Below are 21,309 nucleotides of genomic sequence, written 5' to 3'. Positions count from 1 at the left end.
ACACTTACCATCCATGTACCTGTCCAAACTTCTCTTAAACGTTGAAATTGAGCTCACATGCACCACTTGTGCTGGCAGCTCATTCCACACTCTCATGACCCTCTGAGACAACAAGTTTCTCCAGATGTTTCACTTATGCTTCTCACCTTTCACCCTAACCAAAGACCTCTGGTTGTAGTCCCACATAACCTCAGTGGGATAAGCTGGCTTTCACTTACCTTATCTATACCCCTCAATTTTGTACACCTCTATCAAATCTCCCCTCACTCTTCTACATTCTAAAGATTACAGCCCTAACCTATTCAATCTTTCCCCAACTCTCAGGTCCTCCAGACCCAGCAACATCCTTGTAAATTTTCTCTGCACTCTTTCAACCTTGTTTACATCTTTCCCGTAGGCCTCTGTCTAAAACTGCATATAATTGTCCAAATTAGGCCTCACCAATGTCTTATAAACTTCAACATAACAACCCAACTTCTGTACTCAATACATTGATTTATGAAGGTCAAGGTGCCAAAAGCTTTCTTTACAATCCTATCCACCTGTGATGCCATTTTCAATGAATTATGGACCTGAATTCCCAGATCCCTTTGTTCTACCACACTCCTCAGTGCCCTACAGTTCACTGTGTAAGACCTACCCTGGCTGGTCCTACTGAAGTGCAAAACCTCACACTTGTCGGCATTGAATTCCATCTGCCATTTTTCAGCCCATTTTTCCAGCTGATGCAAGCCATGATAGCCTTCCTCTGTCCACTATACCCCCAATCTTGGAGTCATCCACAAATTTTCTGATCCAGTTAACCACATTATCATCCAGATGACAAACAACCAAGGGCCCAGCACTGATCCCTAAGGCACACCACTAGTCGCAGGCCTCCAGTCAGAGAGGCAACCCTCTACTACCACTCTCTGGCTTCTCTCATAAAGCCAATATCTAATCCAATTTACTACCTCATCCTGAATGTCGAGTGACTGAAACTTCTTGACAAGCCTCCCATGCGGGACTTTGTCAAATGCGTTGCCAAAGTCCATGTAGAGAACATCCACTGCCTCGCCTTCATCAACTTTCCTGGTAACTTCCCTGAAAAACTCAGATTGGTTGGACATGACCTACCATGCACAAAGCCCTGCTGACTATCCTTAACCAGTCCATGTCTATCTAAATACTTATACATCCAGTCCTTTAGAATACCTTCCAATAACTTTTCCACAAATTATGTCAGATTAACTGGCCTATAATTTCCTGATTTTTGTTTAGAGCCTTTTTTAAACAGTGGAACAACATTGGCAATCCTTTGGTATCTCTCCTGTTACTATGGATGCTTTAAATATCTCTGCTAGGGCCCAGCAATTTCTGCACTTGCCTCCCGTAGGGACTGAAGGAATGCCTTGTCAGGCCCGGGGGATTTATCCACCCTGATTTACCTCAGCGTAGCAACACCTCCTCCTCTATAATCGATACAGAGGCTGCTTTGCCTCACCTCTATCTACTCTGAATCCATCTGCCAAGTAAAGACAGATGCAAAGAATGCATTTAAGATCTCCTCCATCTGTTTTGGCTCCACACATGGATTTGTCCTTTACACAGTTCTGAAATAAGCTTGTCCTCATGCATCACCACAGTTGCCTACTCAATTGTCACAGAAATCATCTATTAGCATTGTTATAGGTACAAGCAAAGACCTCAACAATGATAATAACTATTTTCTCAGTATAGGGTTCACACCCTCAGTTATGGATGTCTGAGAGTCTTGGAGGTTCTCCATTTCTCCAGCAGCAGAAAAAGGAAAATGGAATTTCTGGCATGTAAATTTTCTGGGAGCAGAAAGCTGTCAGCAATTACTATATCCCATACTCGAATGTGTGTAGATCTCCAAGAGGAAACTTGGCCCACAAAAATACATTTGACTGGGAACACAGAATCTTCTTACCTTAAGTGGGATTCTACAGCATTTTTTGAAAAAGCCCAGTCCACAATTGCTTTGACATTTTCTAAGCCATAACTTCAGAGTGAACCAGCATTAAAGAAGGTTCATGACATTTATAATCATTCATACAATTAATCATCATTCATATTATTGAAACATTTTAAAATTGAAAGAAATTAAATTAAACAAACTGGACATCTCAACATTGCAAGACATGAAAATAAAGTTAACTAAGAACAATATAAATTAGCTGAAATTTACTGTTACTTCAGAATCCTTTCCTCTCCACTAAATCAAATGGAGTCAATTAACTTCAACCTGGTCTAAAATGGCACAAGTTCAACCATCATAGTTCTCGGCATAATTGTGGGGAAACCGGCAGCAGTGAGCTGTGGGGAAGTTCAAAATTCCCCAGTTTGCAGAAGTTGTTCAAAACTCCCAAGTTTCCTGACATTTATGGAGGAAAGTGCTGACCTTTCCACATGGGGTGGTGGGGAGAAGTAAAGGCTTGTGTAGTATACGAACATCAATATTACACTTTTGGTCTGACTGGCAACTGAAAGTCAAGCTGGGCCAGCAACTAAAGTTCCCTGACTTCACTGCATTATCATCCCTGTCAGAAGCCTCGAAGTAGGTGCCATAGTAGAACTGACAGTTCCTTGGGAAGGCCAGAATGAGGAGGTGTTGGAACACAAGCCAAATACCAGGAGGTGGAAGAACAGTGCCAGATACCGGGGTTTAAGGCACAACGCAAAGCCTGTCGAGGTGGGATGCCGAGGTTTGCTGGCTGCTCGCTGTGCAGAACCAACCGCTCCTTGAAATGAGCCTTCAGAAGTTGCTGAGCAAGCCTCTGGATGACTGTGGATCAAGAGAAGTGACGTGCGGACCAACCTTGTTGGGACACAAGCCAGGACATGATTAATCCTGGCTGGATTGCCTAGGTGAGAGTGTCTGATGTTGAAAGACACGAAATACCCAATGACCCCAGGTTATATCAGTGATGATGTGTCTATAATGTATCTTAGCATCATACTCTAAACGCAATGTAGTTCTGCACAATTCATTCACTCCAGAACAGAGTAACACATACAAAATGCTGGAGGAACTCAGCATTTAGGAAGGGGAATAAACAGTCGATGTTTCAGTACCGGAAAGGATAGGGGAAGGAGCCGGAATAAGAAGGTGGGGGAGGGGAAAGTACAAGCTAGGTGAGGGGAGGGTATGTGATGGGAGAGGGGGAGATAAAGTGAGGAGCTGGAAGGGGATTGGTGGAAAAGGTAAGGGCTGAAGGAGAGGAAAGTGGATCACGGCAGAAAGGAAAGGTGGTGAGTGATCGATTGGTGAGGAGAAGAGTCGAGGTAAGAGGAGGGGGGGAAAGTTACAGGAAGTTAGAGAAATTGAGGTTCATGCCATCAGATTGGAAGCTACACAGAGAGAATATGAGGTCTTGTTCCTCCAACCTGAGAGTGGTTCATATCCCATCTAGATAGATAGATAGATGATAGATAGATACTTTATTCATCCCCATGGGGAAATTCAACTTTTTTCCAATGTCCCATACACTTGTTGTAGCAAAACTAATTACATACAATACTTAACTCAGTAAAGAATATGATATGCATCTAAATCACTATCTCAAAAAGCATTAATAATAGCTTTTAAAAAGTTCTTAAGTCCTGGCGGTTGAATTGTAAAGCCTAATGGCATTGGGGAGTATTGACCTCTTCATCCTGTCTGAGGAGCCTCCAACATGTTAGCATGAACATTGATTTCTCTCCTTCCACTCCAGCATTTTGAGTGTTATTCTGGCTTTCCATCATCTACGGAATCTGTGTCCAGAACAGTACACAGATTCTGGATCATTCCCAAAGACATAGATGAAATTCCCTTTTTTTTTCCTGAACAGCTGGTGGTTTCATGTTAGGAGGTGATGGACTGATCTCAACATGGTTCATTCACTCTTTTTATTTTAGGTCTATGTGTGGGGTAAAAACATAAGAGCAGTGATCCTCGACAGATTCATAGATCATGCATTGAGTGTGGAACAAAGGATGTGCTTCATGATCTCCTCTGTGGATCGCCAAGAAATTTCCCCAAGTTTTTTCCCCACTAAGTTGTCTAAAAATTTATCTTCCAATCAGCTTCACAAGGCTTCTTCACTACTGCTGCATGAGAACACAGCACATCATCTGTGTATAATTAGTTCTATGTTTTTGTTCAACAGCTGGAAATGTCCTGAGGAGAATTCAAGTGGAGGAACTCGAGCAGAGCTGAATTCTACTCCAGTTAGCAGACCCTGCTAAATAGATGATTCCGACTACCACAATTCCAGGGCCTCTGCTTTCTATGGCTCTTTATAAATACCAAAACCTATCATGGACAGAACTTCTCCTTCGGCTTGTAGATCAAATTTGTATTGCAGGAGTGTCATCAGTCAAAATATTGATGCTGTTTATATGCAAGGTTATGAATAACGATCAAAAGCTATGTCAAAATGATTGGTTTTAAGAAGTTCTTTACAGAAGTGAGAAAATGGCTAAGTGAAATTAAAGTAATTCCCGAGTTTCATGACTTGTTAAATGGTGATAAATGGTGGAACAATTAAACTTGGAGTTGTACAACTAGACAGAAGTGTAGGAATACGGAAATCTCATTGAAGGGTACAGCACTGGAGAAGATTATACAGATGGAGGGGTAATGAGTCCACAAAAGATTTGAAAACATAGATGAGATTTTTTTTTAATTTATGCAGTACTTAACTAGAAAACATTGAAGTCCAACAAACTTCAAATCTATTAGTTTTGTTTGTATTAGTGGTGGAAATTGTTGCAATCAGCTCAAAAGCTCATCTGGTCAAATATCTAGTGCTCAGTGCTATCACTACCCAGGCACGGCCATGGTCTTTGAAGAGGTATTTCAACTAACCACAACTAATAGCAGTAACTGCTTTCGCAAAGCACCCAATGCTGTTACAAAAATAAAACAGCTTCACTTCAAAAGAGAAGCTGATAAACGTCAGAGGAATGACAGAATATGTGCACAAAACTCTACATGTCTTATTTACCACTGCTGTCCTCAATGTTGAACATTCAGCATTCAATTTGACTCACCCAATGACAACATCAGTTTCTTCAAATCTCCAGACATTTCGCTTTTAATGCTGTCCTCCATGGTCTTGTTGGTAAGGAGTTTATATTCATCAAATGCTAGCACAAAGAAAATAAGAAACACATTATTCTATTTACTCAGACTTTGGAATAAAATGACAACAGTATCAAATGAATTTCTTACTCATGTGTAGCTGTGACGGGCTCCTTAAGCATAGGACTTCTATAAATTTAATTTCATCAGTTCCCAGTCTCTTCTCACCAGCCTTGAAAAGTGCCTAGAATATAAACAGTAATGGTTACAGAAATGTCTCCAGCTGTAGTGGTTGCAATAACAGAAGATGGTGGTAAGAATCTGATCTTGGTACAAATTGTACATGATACGTTTGAAGTAGTAGACTTCATGACGAATTGGTTCTTTCATATTCTTTGTGGTAGCCATCCCATTATAGTTTGAATTGGGAACTAAGAATATTTTCGTCTTCTGGTAAAAACTGGGCCATCACTTGTGTTTTTAACTTCATAATGACCAAATAATAAAAATCACAGGATTAAGCAAATTTGAATGATGTGATTTCTTAAAATTGGAATTTCACTATTAACTGATTAACAATAGTGATAAAATGCATTTATTATCTAATAAGATCAGTGCACTCCAGAGATAAAACACAAAATAAGACACATGCAGAGATCTGAATACCATTAGGAGAGAAGGATAAAGAGTTTGTGTGTGGTAACTGCTTCTACAATCCTGTTGCTCGGTAATTGAAATGTTCACCTATGCAACTTCAATGTATGCATTCCATTGGACAAGAGTGGTTATCCAGATGCTGGGATTTTCCTGAGATACGCTAGCAGTTTTGCATGGAAGAGCTGGCATTTCCTTCCTTCAACGGAAAATCGATTTCTCTCCCCAGCAGGTGCAAACAATTAAGACCCAAATGTTTTGAGAGGCGTCTGCGGGCAAATTCCCAGCTATAGTCCTCATAGAATCCAGTAGTGGAGTTCCAACTTTGCGCAATTCCCCAAGACTTAAACCGGGATATCTGTTCACTGAATCTACACTAATTAATGTTGTTCTAACTCAGTGACTTTATTCATTTCATTGGAGAAGAATTAATTTGACCGAGAGGCAGGTTTCAAGAAAGTTTCTTCGTTGAGATTATTATGCTTCTTTCTTTTTCAATAGTTTTTGGCATTTTTGTAATAATAAATTCCTCGAGCTGTTGCACACACTTGTCACATTCTGATTTATCAAAACCAATGGGCCACTGTTTCCTGATAGTAGCAAAGCTGCTGCACCTTGCTGCACTTGTATTTGTCCGGAGTGGCTCTGAACTGCAACTTCCTGAAGCAATCAGAATGGTTAGTGAGGTTTGCACCAAGATGAGCACATAGTCATAATGCCATCACAGGGGGCAGCATGATACTCTTCCACTGGAATTCTTGGGCATCTATTTAAGCCACTAGATTTAAACAAACACTAATTTTACATTTTAATTTATATTTGTCAATTAAACAGTTTTTAAATTGACAATAAAAACGTGACACACTTAATCATCGCATAACAATGTAGGACTCTTCCTTCTCTCGATTTCATTCAAAACGCCAGATAATACTTGTTCATGCGGCAGTATTTCTGTTTCTGAAAGTGCAATGACTGCACCAGTAGCTGTCTTTCTTCTTGATGAAACCTTCCAACTGGTGGAGTGATAGAGGGATATAATTTAATTGTGAACTCTTACTTGGAAAAAGCAAAAACATGACTTTTTAAATTTTAAATTTCTAGATAAGATTTTTATCAGATCACAACTATCAAAAGAACCATAGTTATCAAAACTAAGTTGCAGACGTTAATCAGTGCTGTAGGTAAGTGGGAGATTCTTGTATTTCATTTGGGATTTGATAAGTATTTAACTTATTTCTCACCGATTATTTGGCATGGTCACATTATTCAATTCAAATCTGAGTGTGAATGAAACACCACAACATCCTTCAATTTTTTAAACATTTTGTTCAGCTGTTATTTGACATTTTCCAAAGTATGACATGTTATTTGACACGACACATAATGATAATAATGATATCTTATTTGCAATATTGTGGCCATAGTTAAAGTGTAGCAAGAATTTTCTGAAGCCTCCCCTAGTCTATAATGCAGTTAATTTTAGAACTAGTTGCGGAAATGCTCAAATGCCTATGTGTTAGTGTTGAAAGCGTATCAAAAGAGTTGGTTCAAGTTTTTAAGTGACACTTGGAGAATTAGTTAATTAGCGACCACTAATTCAAGTTCAAGTTTAGTTGTCATGCATGGATAACGATGAATGCAGTCAAACGAAGCAGCATTACTCTGGCGCCAAGGTGCAAAAGACTTCCAACAGTCACACACAGCACAAAGCACATCGAGCACACACAAGATTGTAAACGTATATAAGATAACAAACAAATACAAGATAGCAGTAAAATGCAGTCACAAAAAATATACAGTCCAAGTCCTTGAGTCCATGAATGTTGCAGCAGTCTGCTGTCGAACACAATGCAGCTCGTCTTCTGCTGAGCAAACACTGATGGGGGCAGTACCATGAATGCTGGCCACACCACCTCCGGCACTCCAGTGGAGCACTCGACCCGACGCCTCCCCCGGGCGGCTATAAACAGTTGAAACGCGTGGCTTGAGGCCTAATCCTCGCTAAAATGAGGCCACGCAGCTCCCCGCTGTTCACCAACAAAGTGGGCTTGCAACATTCCACACCACCAATGCTCAACAGGGCCTTGCATTCATAAGAGAAGTGACTAGGACAATCACTTGCTGTTAGACTGCACACTGTCTTCATGCACCAACTCCTCCGTGTCGCAGGCAGCATCTCAGTCTGCATCAAGTCCAGCCAGCTCCTTCAGTTTCTTTGCCAATGATACCTCATGGGTGAGGTAGACATGCAGTACCTGAAGTTCTTAATCTCCATCAGGGTTTTGCAATCATAAAAATTAATTTTAAAAAAGACAATAACCCCTTTGGTTGACTCTTTAGAAGCCGCTGCGTCTGAGTGCGCCACCATCTTACCAGATGACTAATTGGACTAATTTAAACAATAACATACCTCTGCATCAGTTTTAAAAAGTCTTTCATCCACACCCTGACAGTTTTCATCCCTTCGAGCCTGGTGTTAAACAAAATAATGAAAAGCTTACATATTATATACAGAGGTTTAATGACACTCAGTACAGAAAGAGCTGCTCCTGTCTTAACACTTACTAACCAAATTCTCCCTGCAGCCACTAAAACTCTTATCCATGAAAATTATTTGGTTATCTTTCAAGTTGGATCAAAGTTCTAACCCTGAGGAAATAAATATTTTATTTCTTTCCGGTTCTAATGCACTGGCTGTATATTTTAGAATTAGTGATTTTTAATTTTTGGAAATCAATTACCTAAAGGAATTTAGTTGAGAATCTAAAGTATTATTACAACCCACAATCCAAACAAAAGTATCCCAACCTTCAATGGGGCCTGGTATGATCTGCTCTGAAATGAAATGCCCTCAAGAAAGTAAATCCTTTGAAATAGTTGCACTTCAAAAGCAATTGAAATTAGTAATGCACCTTGAGCATCATGCAGACATGCTAAAGTGCTATATAAATAAAATCTCTTCTTCTTAAGTCAGTCATCCGTAATATGATTATACACTCTAATGGATTGTATTTTTATGGTGAAGTATACAGACATTTTCAAATGGAGTAAGGCAAAGCTCCCTGTGTGATAAAACATGCATAGAAAGAACTAATTGATGAAGTACCTCCAGCAAGAGGAGTAAGGCCCTTCTAAAATCTCCAGATGTTTCTTCAGTAATATCCTTTGCCAAGTCACTTTTATATTCTAGGAAGATATTATTGGTGGAGTAAGTTGTGAATCTTTTGTTCTCAGTCATTACAAGAATTACAGAAATGAAATATGAACAAATGAATTCAATGAACTCAAAAATTACAAACGAACAACTCTAGTCATCATAATATTAAATAAAATATATCTAAAGTCAAAATTTTGGATCAATTAAGGATAATAGTCACTTAACTATTTGCATTTGCAAGAGATCACTTGTATCAATAACAAAGATTGCAATAACATTCTAATGTGAGTAGCCGGAGGATTTTATGTGGGTTTCATTTAAGAAAATACATCATGCTAGTAAGAACCATCTTGATCACCACGTGAAAAGAGTTTCTGTACTTCTTAAAGGTGACTTGAAATTCATGGGCATTGGTTACCAATGTGTTAAAACAGTCCAGCACCTTTCCTGTCCTGTTCACAGTTCACAGAACTCAATTGTGTCCATTCAGAAGTTTTGCTATTGGCTCTCCCGTGCAATGTTACTCATTTTCAGGAACACCAGACATTACTGGTCAAATTCATTTTACAACTGCCATGTATTTATTGGGTTTTGACCTCAAGCAGCAGCCCTTCAGTTGTCACACCACTCTTCCATCTATTGGATGTGTTGCCAGGGATGAGCACAGACTCCAAAGGAAGGGGAGAGTGCCCAAGTACTGTTAGGAAGCACAGTGTGTGTAGAAGGAAGTTTCTGGAAGAGCTTGAGTGCCCTCTCAGAAAGTCTAGATTTGGGGAAATGAACCCTGAAGTTGCTTCATCTTAACTCAAAGACTACATATTTTTTAAACAAACCCCAAATTTTCACATTTATTCTGCATATCATTCCTCTCAAGACCCACTGAGATCCTTTACGTTTCAAGTCAGTTGCCTCTCAATTTCTGAATCCCAGCAGACACCAGTACAGGCAAGCGAAAATCTGCAGATGCTGGAAATCCAAGCAACGCACACAAAATGCTGGAAGAACTCAGCAGGCCAGGCAGCATTTATGGAAAAGAGTATAGTCAAGGTTTTGGGCTGAGACTCTTTATCAAGACTGGAGAGAAAAAGATGAGGAATCAGAGTTAGAAGGTGGGGGGGAGGGGAGGAAGAAACACAAGGTGAAAGGTGAAACCGGGAGGGGGAAGGAGTGAAGTAAACAGCTGGGACATTCATTGATGAAGGAGATAAAGGGCTGGAGAAGGGTGAGTCTGATAGGAGAGGACAGAAGACCATGGAAGAAAGAAAATGGGGAGGAGCACCAGAGGGAGGTGATGGGCAGGCAAGGAGATAAGGAGAGAGATGGAAATGAGAATGGGGGAATGGTGAAAGAGGGAAGGTGCATTACCAGAAGTTCAAGCAATCAATGTTCATGCCATTAGGTTGGAGGTTACCCAGACAGAATATAAGGTGTTGTTCCTCCAACCTGAGTGTGGCCTCATCACAACAATAGAGGAGGCCATGGATTGACGTAGAGGAATGGGAATGGGAGGATCCTGCTTTTTCTGGCTGACAGACTATAGGCGCTTGGTGAAGCGGCCTCCCAATCTACATCGGGTCTTTCCAATATACAGGAGGGCACCCCGAGAGTACCGGACACAGTATATGACCCCAACAGACTCACAAGTGAAGTGTCACCTCATTTGGAAAGACTGTTTGGGGCCCTGAATGGTAGTGAGGGAGGAGTGTTAGGAGCAGGTGTAGCATTTGCCCGCTTGCAAGGATTTCTGCCAGGAGGGAGATCAGTGGAGAGGGACGAATGGACAAGGGAGTTGCGTCGGGAATGATCCTTGTGGAAAGCAGAGAGTGGGGGGCAGTGGGGGGGGGGGATAGATGTGCTTAAAGTACAAATATAGGTTGCCCGATTTTTCCATATAATATAACCCACCAGTCAAGGCATTAGTCCAGTAAACATTTTCAGAACTACTTCCAACTTATTGACATCTTTTCTTAAGGAAGAGCATACTTCAATGTGTCAATGTGGTCTGATTAATGCCCTACATAAATGTAGCATAGCCTTTGTACAGTAGTATTCATGTCACTTAGCAATAAATGATCATTTTATTAGCTTCCTTAATTACCTTTTTTATCTACATATTCATCTTTAGTAAATTATGAACTGGAACATTAACACATCTCCGCATACAAGCTCCCAAAGTTTAACTGATAATATTTTCCCCTGTCAAACTGAACTTCACGTTTCTCTTACTATAACTCCATTTCACCGATGTTTACCTACTGGCTTAAACTGTCAAATCCCTTTGTAGTAACCTAACATTGAAACAACTGTGTTTCCTACCTATAGGTGAGTAATCGAATTTACCAGCTTTGGTGTTTTTATCTCAGTCATTGCCAGTCAGAAAGTGATCCATTTATGCCCACTCTCTGTCTCCTCATTTCTAGTTCAGCCTAGCAAACGTCACTGAGATAGAAAGCAATCTGTTTCATTACAATTTTCCTATGTTAAAGAATTGCTCAGTTTAATCCAACCACCAGAATGATCATTGGTTGCAAGTCATTAGCTTCTCAGAACAAAATTTATTAAAACTTAGATTCATTTTATAGGTTTGCACTTGTAGTTGTTATCCTTGAGCTTTCCCTTCATGTGACAAATGCTCTTTATTACCGTTGCAGCTGATTTGGGCAATTCTTCAGGCCCTTTTTGATCCTGAAAGTTCAAGAAAGTCCTCAGCATTATACTTTTCATATTGAACCAATATCATGACTGTCTGTTGTTATCATTGCTAAAATGAGAAATTCTGAGCGACATTCAGGTTTGTTAATTATAGTTGTCTAAAGCACCTTTATATAATGCTTCAGCTTTGGAAAGGTCATATCAGCTGACTGTTTAATCAATCCAGTTTATATTTTCTCCAGGCAGAACTGGAACTACCAAAACAAGGAGACCGCAGAACCCAAGGAGAAGTGTGGTTGATAGGAACAGGAAGTGAGACTTCCAAGTGTGGCAAATGAGAACATTAGATTTGCACAGATTGCAATTTATTTATTGTATATGAATATTCATTCACAATATGGACGTAATATTGCTGTTCATCTCTTCCTACAGCAGTAAAAGTGCTTGGTTATTTAATCCAGAGCTCATGCTACATAACAACTGCAGAGATACCCAAATTCCATTGAACAGATAATGTTCATTTACTTCTAAGGTCTAAGGCAATTAAAATTATCAATAAATCTGCTCTTCAAAAGATACAGATAATTAAGGTTGATACTCATGGGCAATCCCACTTCCCAGAAATTTTCCTTCTAATCTATTCTCTCCACATTCCAAACATTATCACCCCCAGCCCCGCCACCAAAAAAAAATATTTATTTTACCACCAAGCTAAACTATGGGGTAATTTACATTTTTGGAATGTGAGAGGAAACCAGAGCACCAAGAGGAAAGCTGACCAGTTACAGGGAAAACAAGCATACTCCAACACTCACAACACTAGGTGCTGCAAATTCACTAACTTCACTACTCTGCTACTGTATTGTTAGTTCCAAATTGGAGTTGATTTTGTTAACCATAAATCAAAAAGGAATACTAGAAAAAGCACATGACACAGTTTGTGCATTGGAACAAACTGGAGGAGTCAAATAATCTCATTTATTGGACAGCTCCTAGTATATATTTACTGATCCTGGAACTCTACAGAACATTGATTTAAGTTGTTAATTCAAGCAGAGAATCTACAGGGGAGTCATAAACTGACAACATATTTTATCACACTGGTGTTAATTTAATTAATAGGTTATTGGGCAACACTTTAAACAATCTGCACATGCTACCATAACAAACTCTTATTACCCCAGCTTGTCTTCTAACTTACATCACAAATAAAATTGAAAACTCTAAAACAATTTTTGAACATTGAACTTTGTAAATAGTACACCCCCTTTAAGTGCTAGATGCAATAACAAAGACATCAAACCATCAACCTTCTTGGTATGCGTCCTTTATTTCTCTTAATTGCTGATTGGTTCTTGAAGCAATAATTTCAATCAACACATTTTCATTTGTGCCAGGACCCTAAAAAAATTAAATTAAAGAAATTTCAGAACAGAAGTCAAGTTGAAGTAATATCAGTTTTTGACTTTGTGTGTCTTTTTCCTGGCTTCTCTGTTCTCTGGATGAGAAAGTTTACAAAAGCTTGAGGAATCTTCCACTCCTGTGTAATCTCGTCTGGAAGCCTGATTAAAGTAGGGGGAAATTCAAGTACTCAGTGAAAATCAGGTGCTTTCATAACTAAAACTAAAATGCGTGTGGTTGTTAGGGTTTGTCTGTTTGTTGAGGACATTTCTTCAAAAGGGTGCATGTTTACAATAAAAACTAAAACTGAGAACCAGAACTTGTATTAAAAATACATCAACAATATCTGTCAGAGTTAAAAAAGATTATAAAAACATTGTAGGTTCTGGCACGAAGAAGGCTAATTCACCCATAGGGCTATCTAAATTATTCTCACTTCTGAGGTCTGCACCACTGCAGCTGAATAATCACAGCTCTTCAAGTCACCAGGAAGATGAACTCTACTATTTTGGAGATGCGCTTTTTTTTTTAAACTTAGCTTCACTTTCATCTCTCTACCAAAAAATCTATATCTATCTGAGTCTCCTGGTTCTTGACTTCTCTGTCAAGGAAAATATGAAATATTTCTTAGTCTTTAATTTGCTTAATTTTCTACACCCGAATTAAATCCCGCTATTCTCCTCTGTTATAAAACAGAAACAGCCTCAACTGTTATGTCTAGATATAATTAAATAACCATCCAACATCTTTTCATCAAATATATGTTGGAGGCAAAAAACAGAGAGATCAATTGGAATAGAGTGGAAAAATAAACCCCTTTGTGTAAAATCCATTTGAATAATTTAAATCTGCTAACCCCAATTTCCCTCATTATCTTCACAAACCATATACTGAAGTTAAGCAGACTGACCTTTCCTGAATTAATTAATATTGATTATCCCAGATTAGCTTGTTTTTCTAAATTCAGTTTAAGCCAACTGTTAGAATCTTCTTATGCCAATAATTTACCTATCACTGATATATATTTTCTTCATGCTTTAAATTTTAATATCCTTAATAATTAAACTCTACTTAAATAGATTTCAAATGTATTAAAGTATTAGAACATTTAAAAGCTATTCAAAAATCTCAACAGAGACTTCAGAGATCAAGGGGTGATTCCAAGATTGGGGGGTGTCAAGATATAACCGACTACAGAGGCTTTATGACTGCTTATCAAATCTATCCATAGGCCTCAACAGTCACATACTGATTACAACATTTCAAAGGTAAGCCCAACCATCTTCTTCAGACACAAGCTAGTCAAATGACAAGTTCCCCTAGAGAAATTGTGTCTTGAGTGAGCAGGGCATGGGCAGGGTTTAATGCTCAATCCTGATTGGCTGGATCTGAATTACCTATCACTGACTGATTAGTTTGAATTGGTCAATTTTTTTTTATATTGGTGAGACTGGAATGCCATTGAAGACTAGGATAACAACATAAGGTTGTCTTAAAAAACTTGAGAGCAGAATGAAGTGGGATTGCTGAACACTGCCTATCTTGCTCATGTAGACCAAGATTTCATGAGGCCTACATCCTTGTCAAGGAAGAGAACGCCTACAAAAAAGATTAGGGAATCACTAGAGATGGAGTTCGTGGGGAATCTCAATGTAGGTTCGAAGAGTGTAGAGATGGCTCCAGTCTGGCGCCACGTATTCCTAAAATAGTTGACCAATCAGAACAAGGCCAATTCAAACTTATCAATCAGGAATAGCCAATTCAGATCCAGCCAATCAGGACTGAGCATTAAACACTGCCCACGGCCTGCTCACTTGAGAGGGTTTGTAAGGAGGTGTCTCTAGGGAAGGCTTGTCATTTGATTAACTGGTGTCTAAGGAAGATTGTTGGTTTACTATTGAAATGTTGTAATCATGATCTGTAAGTATGTGACCATTAAGGCCAAAGAATTGAATAGATAGATCTCAGGATATATTGCTTGATACTTGTGTGTCATATTGTTGTTACATCTTATCTGTTCCTCTTAATCTGGAGAACATATGGCTGGGTTAGGTCTATGAATGGTGAATCCAAGTAGTGGACTCAATTAAGGAAGACCTAGTCCAGTGTGAATTTGGAAATACCTACCAGTTCCAATCTATGAGTAGTAAAAATTATTAAACCAGCTGCTATTTACTAGCTCTTAGTGGTATTTGGACCTAGTAGCAATCCACAATTAACATCACTAGGAATGATTTTCACACACTACCACCTTGAGTTTGCGACTCCAGTATCATAACTAGTTTATTGTACATGCTGTGCTTGCGTTATTCCAAGCCTGGACCTGCTTGGGTAAAACAGTGTGTCCAGGAAAAGGAAAATCTGGCCTAATTGGTTTGCTTTTAGATATCTTTGAATATTCAGATAACATGTTAATCCCGTCTTTCACAGATACAGACACACTCAAAAATATGTAACTTTAATATTATCTGTCTCTGATTTTGTTTCCTTCCATCCCTGTATATGCTTTGGCTCTCTTCACTGCGGACACAGCCTGGGTTTCTTAGCTACAGCTGTGTTGTGTTATTGTGCCTTCAGCTGGCTGATGATGAGCCACTTCCTCCACCAGAACATTGACACAATTGCTGTCCATTTCAGAACAATAATGTGGCCATCAGATAAGCTTGCTTCTGCAGCCTCCTGCTCCAATTTGTTTTCCGTGCAAGGACTGTTGAAAAATATTTGTAGTAGCACAAAATAAAAAGTAGTCAACATCAACTTGAGCATCATGGAGTTGGAGCGACATATAGCATAGAAGCATGTCCTTCAGTCCATAACAACTGTACTGACTCATTTACACTTTTTAACCTGCAATATCTGAAAAACTGGAAATGAGTAGGACCAATGAGGGAGAATTAATTCACAGAATTATTATTTCTGTGATTTTAAAAATGTGATTTCAATGTTAAATCAGGAAAAAAAGGAGATGAGAAAAAACAGATGGAAACAGAAAGTAATGTTTGTAGCACTTCCCAGAAATTCAAACACAACATCCACTGATGAGCTAATATATCAATGATGGCTTGATTTTTAAAAAATTGAGACACCCTGCCTTACTTTATTTGAGGGTCGCTATCGCATACACTGCAAAAGGGAATAAAAGTGGCAGCAGATGAATTTAAACAAACCTACAGATTCATTGTAAAGCTGGGGATACTCAGCAGCAGTATATCTGTGGGCAATAAGACACCCAATGTCAAAGCTGAGTAGATATGTAGTAGGACTATACGCTGACCTTTCCAAACTATTAACTTTGTTGAAATAACTTAAAAGCTGGTGTGTGCATAATGACAGTAAATTTCGGGTTCAAGCCTCATTCCAAGGGGATTGATTTATTTACTGAAATACCGCATTGGGATAGAGCCTTCCAGTCCTTCGAGCCATACCGTCCAGCAAACCCCAATATTATCCTAGCCCAATCATGGGACAATTCAGAATGACCAAGTAACCCACCAAGCAGTAGGTCTTTGAAACCCATGCAGTCACTGGGAGAATGTACAAACTCCTTACAGGCACAAGTGGAAATTGAACCTGGGTCACCTGTACCATAAAGCATTGTGCTAACCACTATGCCACCATGACAATTAACCTATTGAATCTTGGTACAGCATTGGAGATTCACATGATATTCTTAAATAAAGGGTTGAAGCAAGAATAAAAAGACCAATATAATGTTCTTTCTCTGGGTTCCTCCAGCATTTTGTGCACGTTGCTTGGATTTCCAGCATCTGCAGGTTTTATCATTCTGTTGAAATTCAGGGATAACTTAATTCGATGAATGAATACTGGGGTTTACATGATCTCCCCATGAGTGAGTTCCTTCCGGGAGTTCCAGCTTCCACTCCCATCCCAAAACTCTGGGAATTTATAGATTAATTGGCTAGTGTAAATTGCCCTCAGGGAGCAAGTAAGAAATTTAAGGGAATCTGGAGAGAATAAAATAGGATAAGCTAGGATTAGTGTAATAAAATGTGTGTGTTGGTCTGTGGGAACTGGATGGTCCAATGGGTCAGAATCTTTGCTATATTCTTCAATAACTATAACATAACTCAGACCATTTTTCTCAAAGACCATTCATGTGTTATTTCATCTTGATTTGCCACCTGTAATTATTAACAAAACTATAATTTCTCAGTTCCTACACTTGGTTTATGTGTGGATAATAACAACATTGAAAGTATGCAATGGGAAGTCATAAGAGTAAAAAGGTGCCCATCAAAGTTAGGTCATTCACCAATAATGGTCCAAAATGATCAGCACACATACTTTGTTCTCTTACTCCCATGGATGGAGCAAAGGAAGGGGTAACTTGGGGATAATTTGGTATTTTAGGGCTGCTGGAGGGCACTGATGTCATTAAATATCTAAAGTAATACAAGTGAATTTTAATCTGTCCTTCTCTGTTTCCAATGTATTTTTAGGAACTATTTCCCCAGAAAGAAATTGGGAGCAGACTTGTTAACTATTCTGAATTTAACCATCTCACTCTGTTACTAGTAGCATTAAAGTCATACAACATGGAAATCTGGGTTGGTAACACCTGGCTCTTTAATCATTTAAAGAACATTTTGTTACATTTTTGTTCTTTTTCCTACCATTTACCATTATTTTTGCTACCATTTACAATTCAGGCAAGCTAAGACTAGAAGCAGGCCGCACTGCAAAAGATTGACTGAAGAATTCCACTGTCTTTAGGAGGTTAAAGGTTAAGATTGAAGCCTGAGCAAAGGACATGTATGCTTTTATCTGAGCAGGATTAGTACATTACGCAGGCAATGCCAGCTCCTGCCCATTTCCAAAGCATCTGACTTTATTTCAGCTCCTCTGGGAAGGTAATCTCAGAACTTCACGGCCTTCTACATTCACACCACCAAAGTCACACTGACCCCAAATATGGAGCCTTCAGACACAGAGCTAACCAGACTGTGACACTGGTTTGTGAATTACACGTACTGCCCACCTGAATAAAATGGAGCAGTTTGTTACCAAAAGCAAAATACTGTTTTGTTTCCTCGCTAACCAGAACAAAGCTAGGTTCTGAGCGAAAGTTCTTGTCTTCTTTATCTGAACCAAATCAAACTGGAGGAGTCACACACCAAGGATAAAAGCATACCTTTGAATTTACAAATGTGAACTTCAGCCTTTAATGCAACAATATTATTACGATGCAGAGAGGGTCAAAAAATAGCTTTGATACAATTGATGAATTGACGATCTGCTTTCTAAATGATACGTAAAACAAAAGAAAATCAAACTGACCTCCATTGCTCTTTTTAGCTCTTTTGCATCAAATAATGCTGGTGGCAACATTAGAGCAATGATCACATTTTTAAAGTCACCTGAGAGGTCGCCTTTTAAATCATCAATCAATTCCTGCAACAGAAAAGAATATCAGCCAAACAATAATAAAAATGCAAACACAACTGTGCAATCATTTTAAATTTAATGAATCAACGACTACTTGTGCTGTTTCCCTCAACAGCTATGATCCTATGATGTCCATGCTGTATTGGGGGCCAGCCCTTCCCATCAGTGCTGCCTCCAGTGTCCACTCAGTGGAAGCCAAGCTGGATTGTGTGTGTGTGTCTGCAGTCTGCTCAGAACTGCCTGTTCTTGTAGATAACATCCAAGCATTATCATGTCATGTCACTCAGGACTTGGGCTCTCTATATATCTTTTCTGTGATGACACGTCAAGCTCTAACATACATGTGTTATTTGTGCCTTGTGCTGTGTATACGGTTGGTGCTGTATTTTGCACCTTGGCCCTGGATGAATGCTGTTTCTCTTGGCTGTATCCTTGGCTGTTCATGTATGGTTGAATGAATTAAACTTGAATTTGACATGCCCTGATATTCCCTGATGTATTTAAGACTAGTGTTCACATTCTCAACTCACTGAAAGCACTTCACAACCAATCAACTCCATGTAGTCACTGAAAGTATACCAATGAAATAAATAATCAGTTGATAAATGGGTGACATTATTTGAGGATAACAGGTTGCCTAAGTCAATCTTCACTAAACTTCCTACCTCCCCAATTCTACAATAATTTTTTTACCTAATTGACCAGATGTACAGTAATGAAATAAATAGTTGAGAATAGTACATTGCCCATGTCTCTCTAGGCTAAACTTCCTACGTGTCTAATTCTTCCATGATCTTCTCTTACCTATTTGACAACACATACAGAGCCACAGTTAAAATTTAATCTTGCAGGTAAATGAAGAAGCAAAGAGTAAAAGTGCTAGACAGCAATGCAGCATTGATCTCTTCATTAACTAACACCTGTGACAAATTATTTTAAAAGTTGATTTGTTATTGCACTGTAAGAGCTGTAAAGCACTGAAGTTATTGTAAGAGCACTGAAGTCTCTGTTCAGTGTTTGACTTCTGTTTTAACAAGTGTCAGTATGCTAAGACTGCCCGTGCTGGCATGTTCACCTTCAATTCACAGCTGCTGTGTGCTTGTCAGTCACAATAGCTTTGTTCTGTCAAATAACTACACACCTGGAAGTTAAAAGGTTCTGCTGAAACATCTGATGCTTTGGAAATTATTCAGAAATATATTTGCTTACATAGGATTTACCCAATGTTATGCTTGCCTTTATGTGTCCCTGAAGAATGTGGTAACGTGCCTCAATAACTACCATCCAGCAGTATTTACATCCACTGTGCTAAAGTGCATTAAGAGACTGGTCATGAAGCATATCAATTCCTGCATGAGGAGTGACCAGGATATGCTCCAACTTGCCTCCCACCACAATAGGTCAATAGCAGATGCCATTTCATTTGGCCCTTCACTTAGCTCTGGACCACTTAGACAATCAAGATGATCTTCATTGACTACAGCTCAGCGCTCAACACTATTATCACCTTGACATTCTTCACTAAGAACCAAGACTTGGGTTTCAGTGCCTCCCTGTGCATTGATTTCCTTACTTCCAGACCCCAGTCAGTTCGGATTGGCAACAACATCTCCTCCACAATCACCATCAGCACAGGTGCATCACAAGGTTGTGTGCTTAGCCCCCTGCCCTACTCGCTTTATGCCTGTCATTGTTTGGATAAGTAAATCTCGAATGCCATATTTAAGTTTGCTGATGACACTAGCATGTCGCACCAGACAGTCGGCCATTCTTGTCAGGCACATGGTGTCAGGATTGGTCTGCTTTCGGATTAACCGGGTCACGATATAAACGTTCCTGATGACACTAGCATGTCGCACCAGACAGTCGGCCATTCTTGTCAGGCACATGGTGTCAGGATTGGTCTGCTTTCGGATTAACCGGGTCACGATATAAACGTTCCTGATGACACTAGCATGTCGCACCAGACAGTCGGCCATTCTTGTCAGGCACATGGTGTCAGGATTGGTCTGCTTTCGGATTAACCGGGTCACGATATAAACGTTCCTGATTACACTAGCATGTCGCACCAGACAGTCGGCCATTCTTGTCAGGCACATGGTGTCAGGATTGGTCTGCTTTCGGATTAACCGGGTCACGATATAAACGTTCCTGATGCGACAAGGCCGAGTGGTTAGCTCGAAACTCAACCCAGCATGGATGGAAAGTGTGCTTAAGGGTGGCCCGACTTGGATTCGAACTCGGGAGCCTTCACTTTGGAGTCTGGCGCTGATGCCATTGCGCCACCAGCAATGACACTAGTGTTGTAGGCTGAATCAAAGAAGGTGATGAATTAACATATAGGAGGGAGATTGAAAGTCTAGTTGAGCATTGCCTCATCAATAACCTCTCACTCAATGCCAGCAAAACCAAAGAGCTGATTATTGACTTCAGGAGGAAGAAACCAGAGATCCATGAGTGTATCCTCATCAGGGGTGGAGAGTATCAGTGACTTTACATTCCTTGCTGTTATCATATCAGAGAAACTGTCCTGGGTCCATCACAAAGAAGGCAAGACTGCACCTCTACTTTCCTAGAAGTCTGCATAGATTTGGAATGTCACCAAACACTTTGACAGATGCAGAACGGAGAGTATCCAAACTTTGGTATCATGGCCTGGTGTGGCAACACCAATGCCCAAGGAAGGAAAAGTCTACAGAAAAGGTGGATTCAGCGTAGATCATCACAAGAAAAGCCTCCCCACCATTGAACACATATACATGGCGCGCTGCCACAAGAAAGCAGCATCCCTCTTCAAGGAGCCCACTATCCAGGCCATACTTGCTTCTTGCTACTACCATCAGACAGGAGGTACAAGAACCTTAGGCCTCACATCACCCGGTTCAGGAAGAGTTACTACTCAGTAACCATCAGGTTCCTGAACTGGCATAGGTAACATCATTCACCACAACTCTGTATTTATCCACAA

The 21,309-nt window shown here is 39.7% G+C and overlaps 1 protein-coding gene across 6 annotated transcripts in view; it reads right to left on the bottom strand.

Annotated features, from left to right (window-relative positions):
* The window catches only part of anxa3a (annexin A3a), a 75,926-nt gene that overhangs the window by 12,629 nt on the left and 41,988 nt on the right, over positions 1-21,309 (bottom strand). For all 6 annotated transcript variants that reach the window (XM_073065201.1, XM_073065204.1, XM_073065200.1 and 3 more), the window contains 6 exons: positions 18,234-18,347; positions 12,845-12,935; positions 8,832-8,911; positions 8,136-8,195; positions 5,222-5,315; positions 5,041-5,136 (listed from right to left, as the gene is read on the bottom strand). In XM_073065201.1, coding sequence (XP_072921302.1) covers positions 5,041-5,136; positions 5,222-5,315; positions 8,136-8,195; positions 8,832-8,911; positions 12,845-12,935; positions 18,234-18,347 — 535 coding nt within the window. The remainder of the gene's footprint in view (positions 1-5,040; positions 5,137-5,221; positions 5,316-8,135; positions 8,196-8,831; positions 8,912-12,844; positions 12,936-18,233; positions 18,348-21,309) is intronic.

The sequence above is a fragment of the Hemitrygon akajei genome, chromosome 13 (genome assembly GCF_048418815.1).
Source record: "Hemitrygon akajei chromosome 13, sHemAka1.3, whole genome shotgun sequence".
Taxonomy (NCBI): Eukaryota; Metazoa; Chordata; class Chondrichthyes; order Myliobatiformes; family Dasyatidae; genus Hemitrygon; species Hemitrygon akajei.
This window is presented reverse-complemented; position numbering and strand designations above follow the sequence as displayed.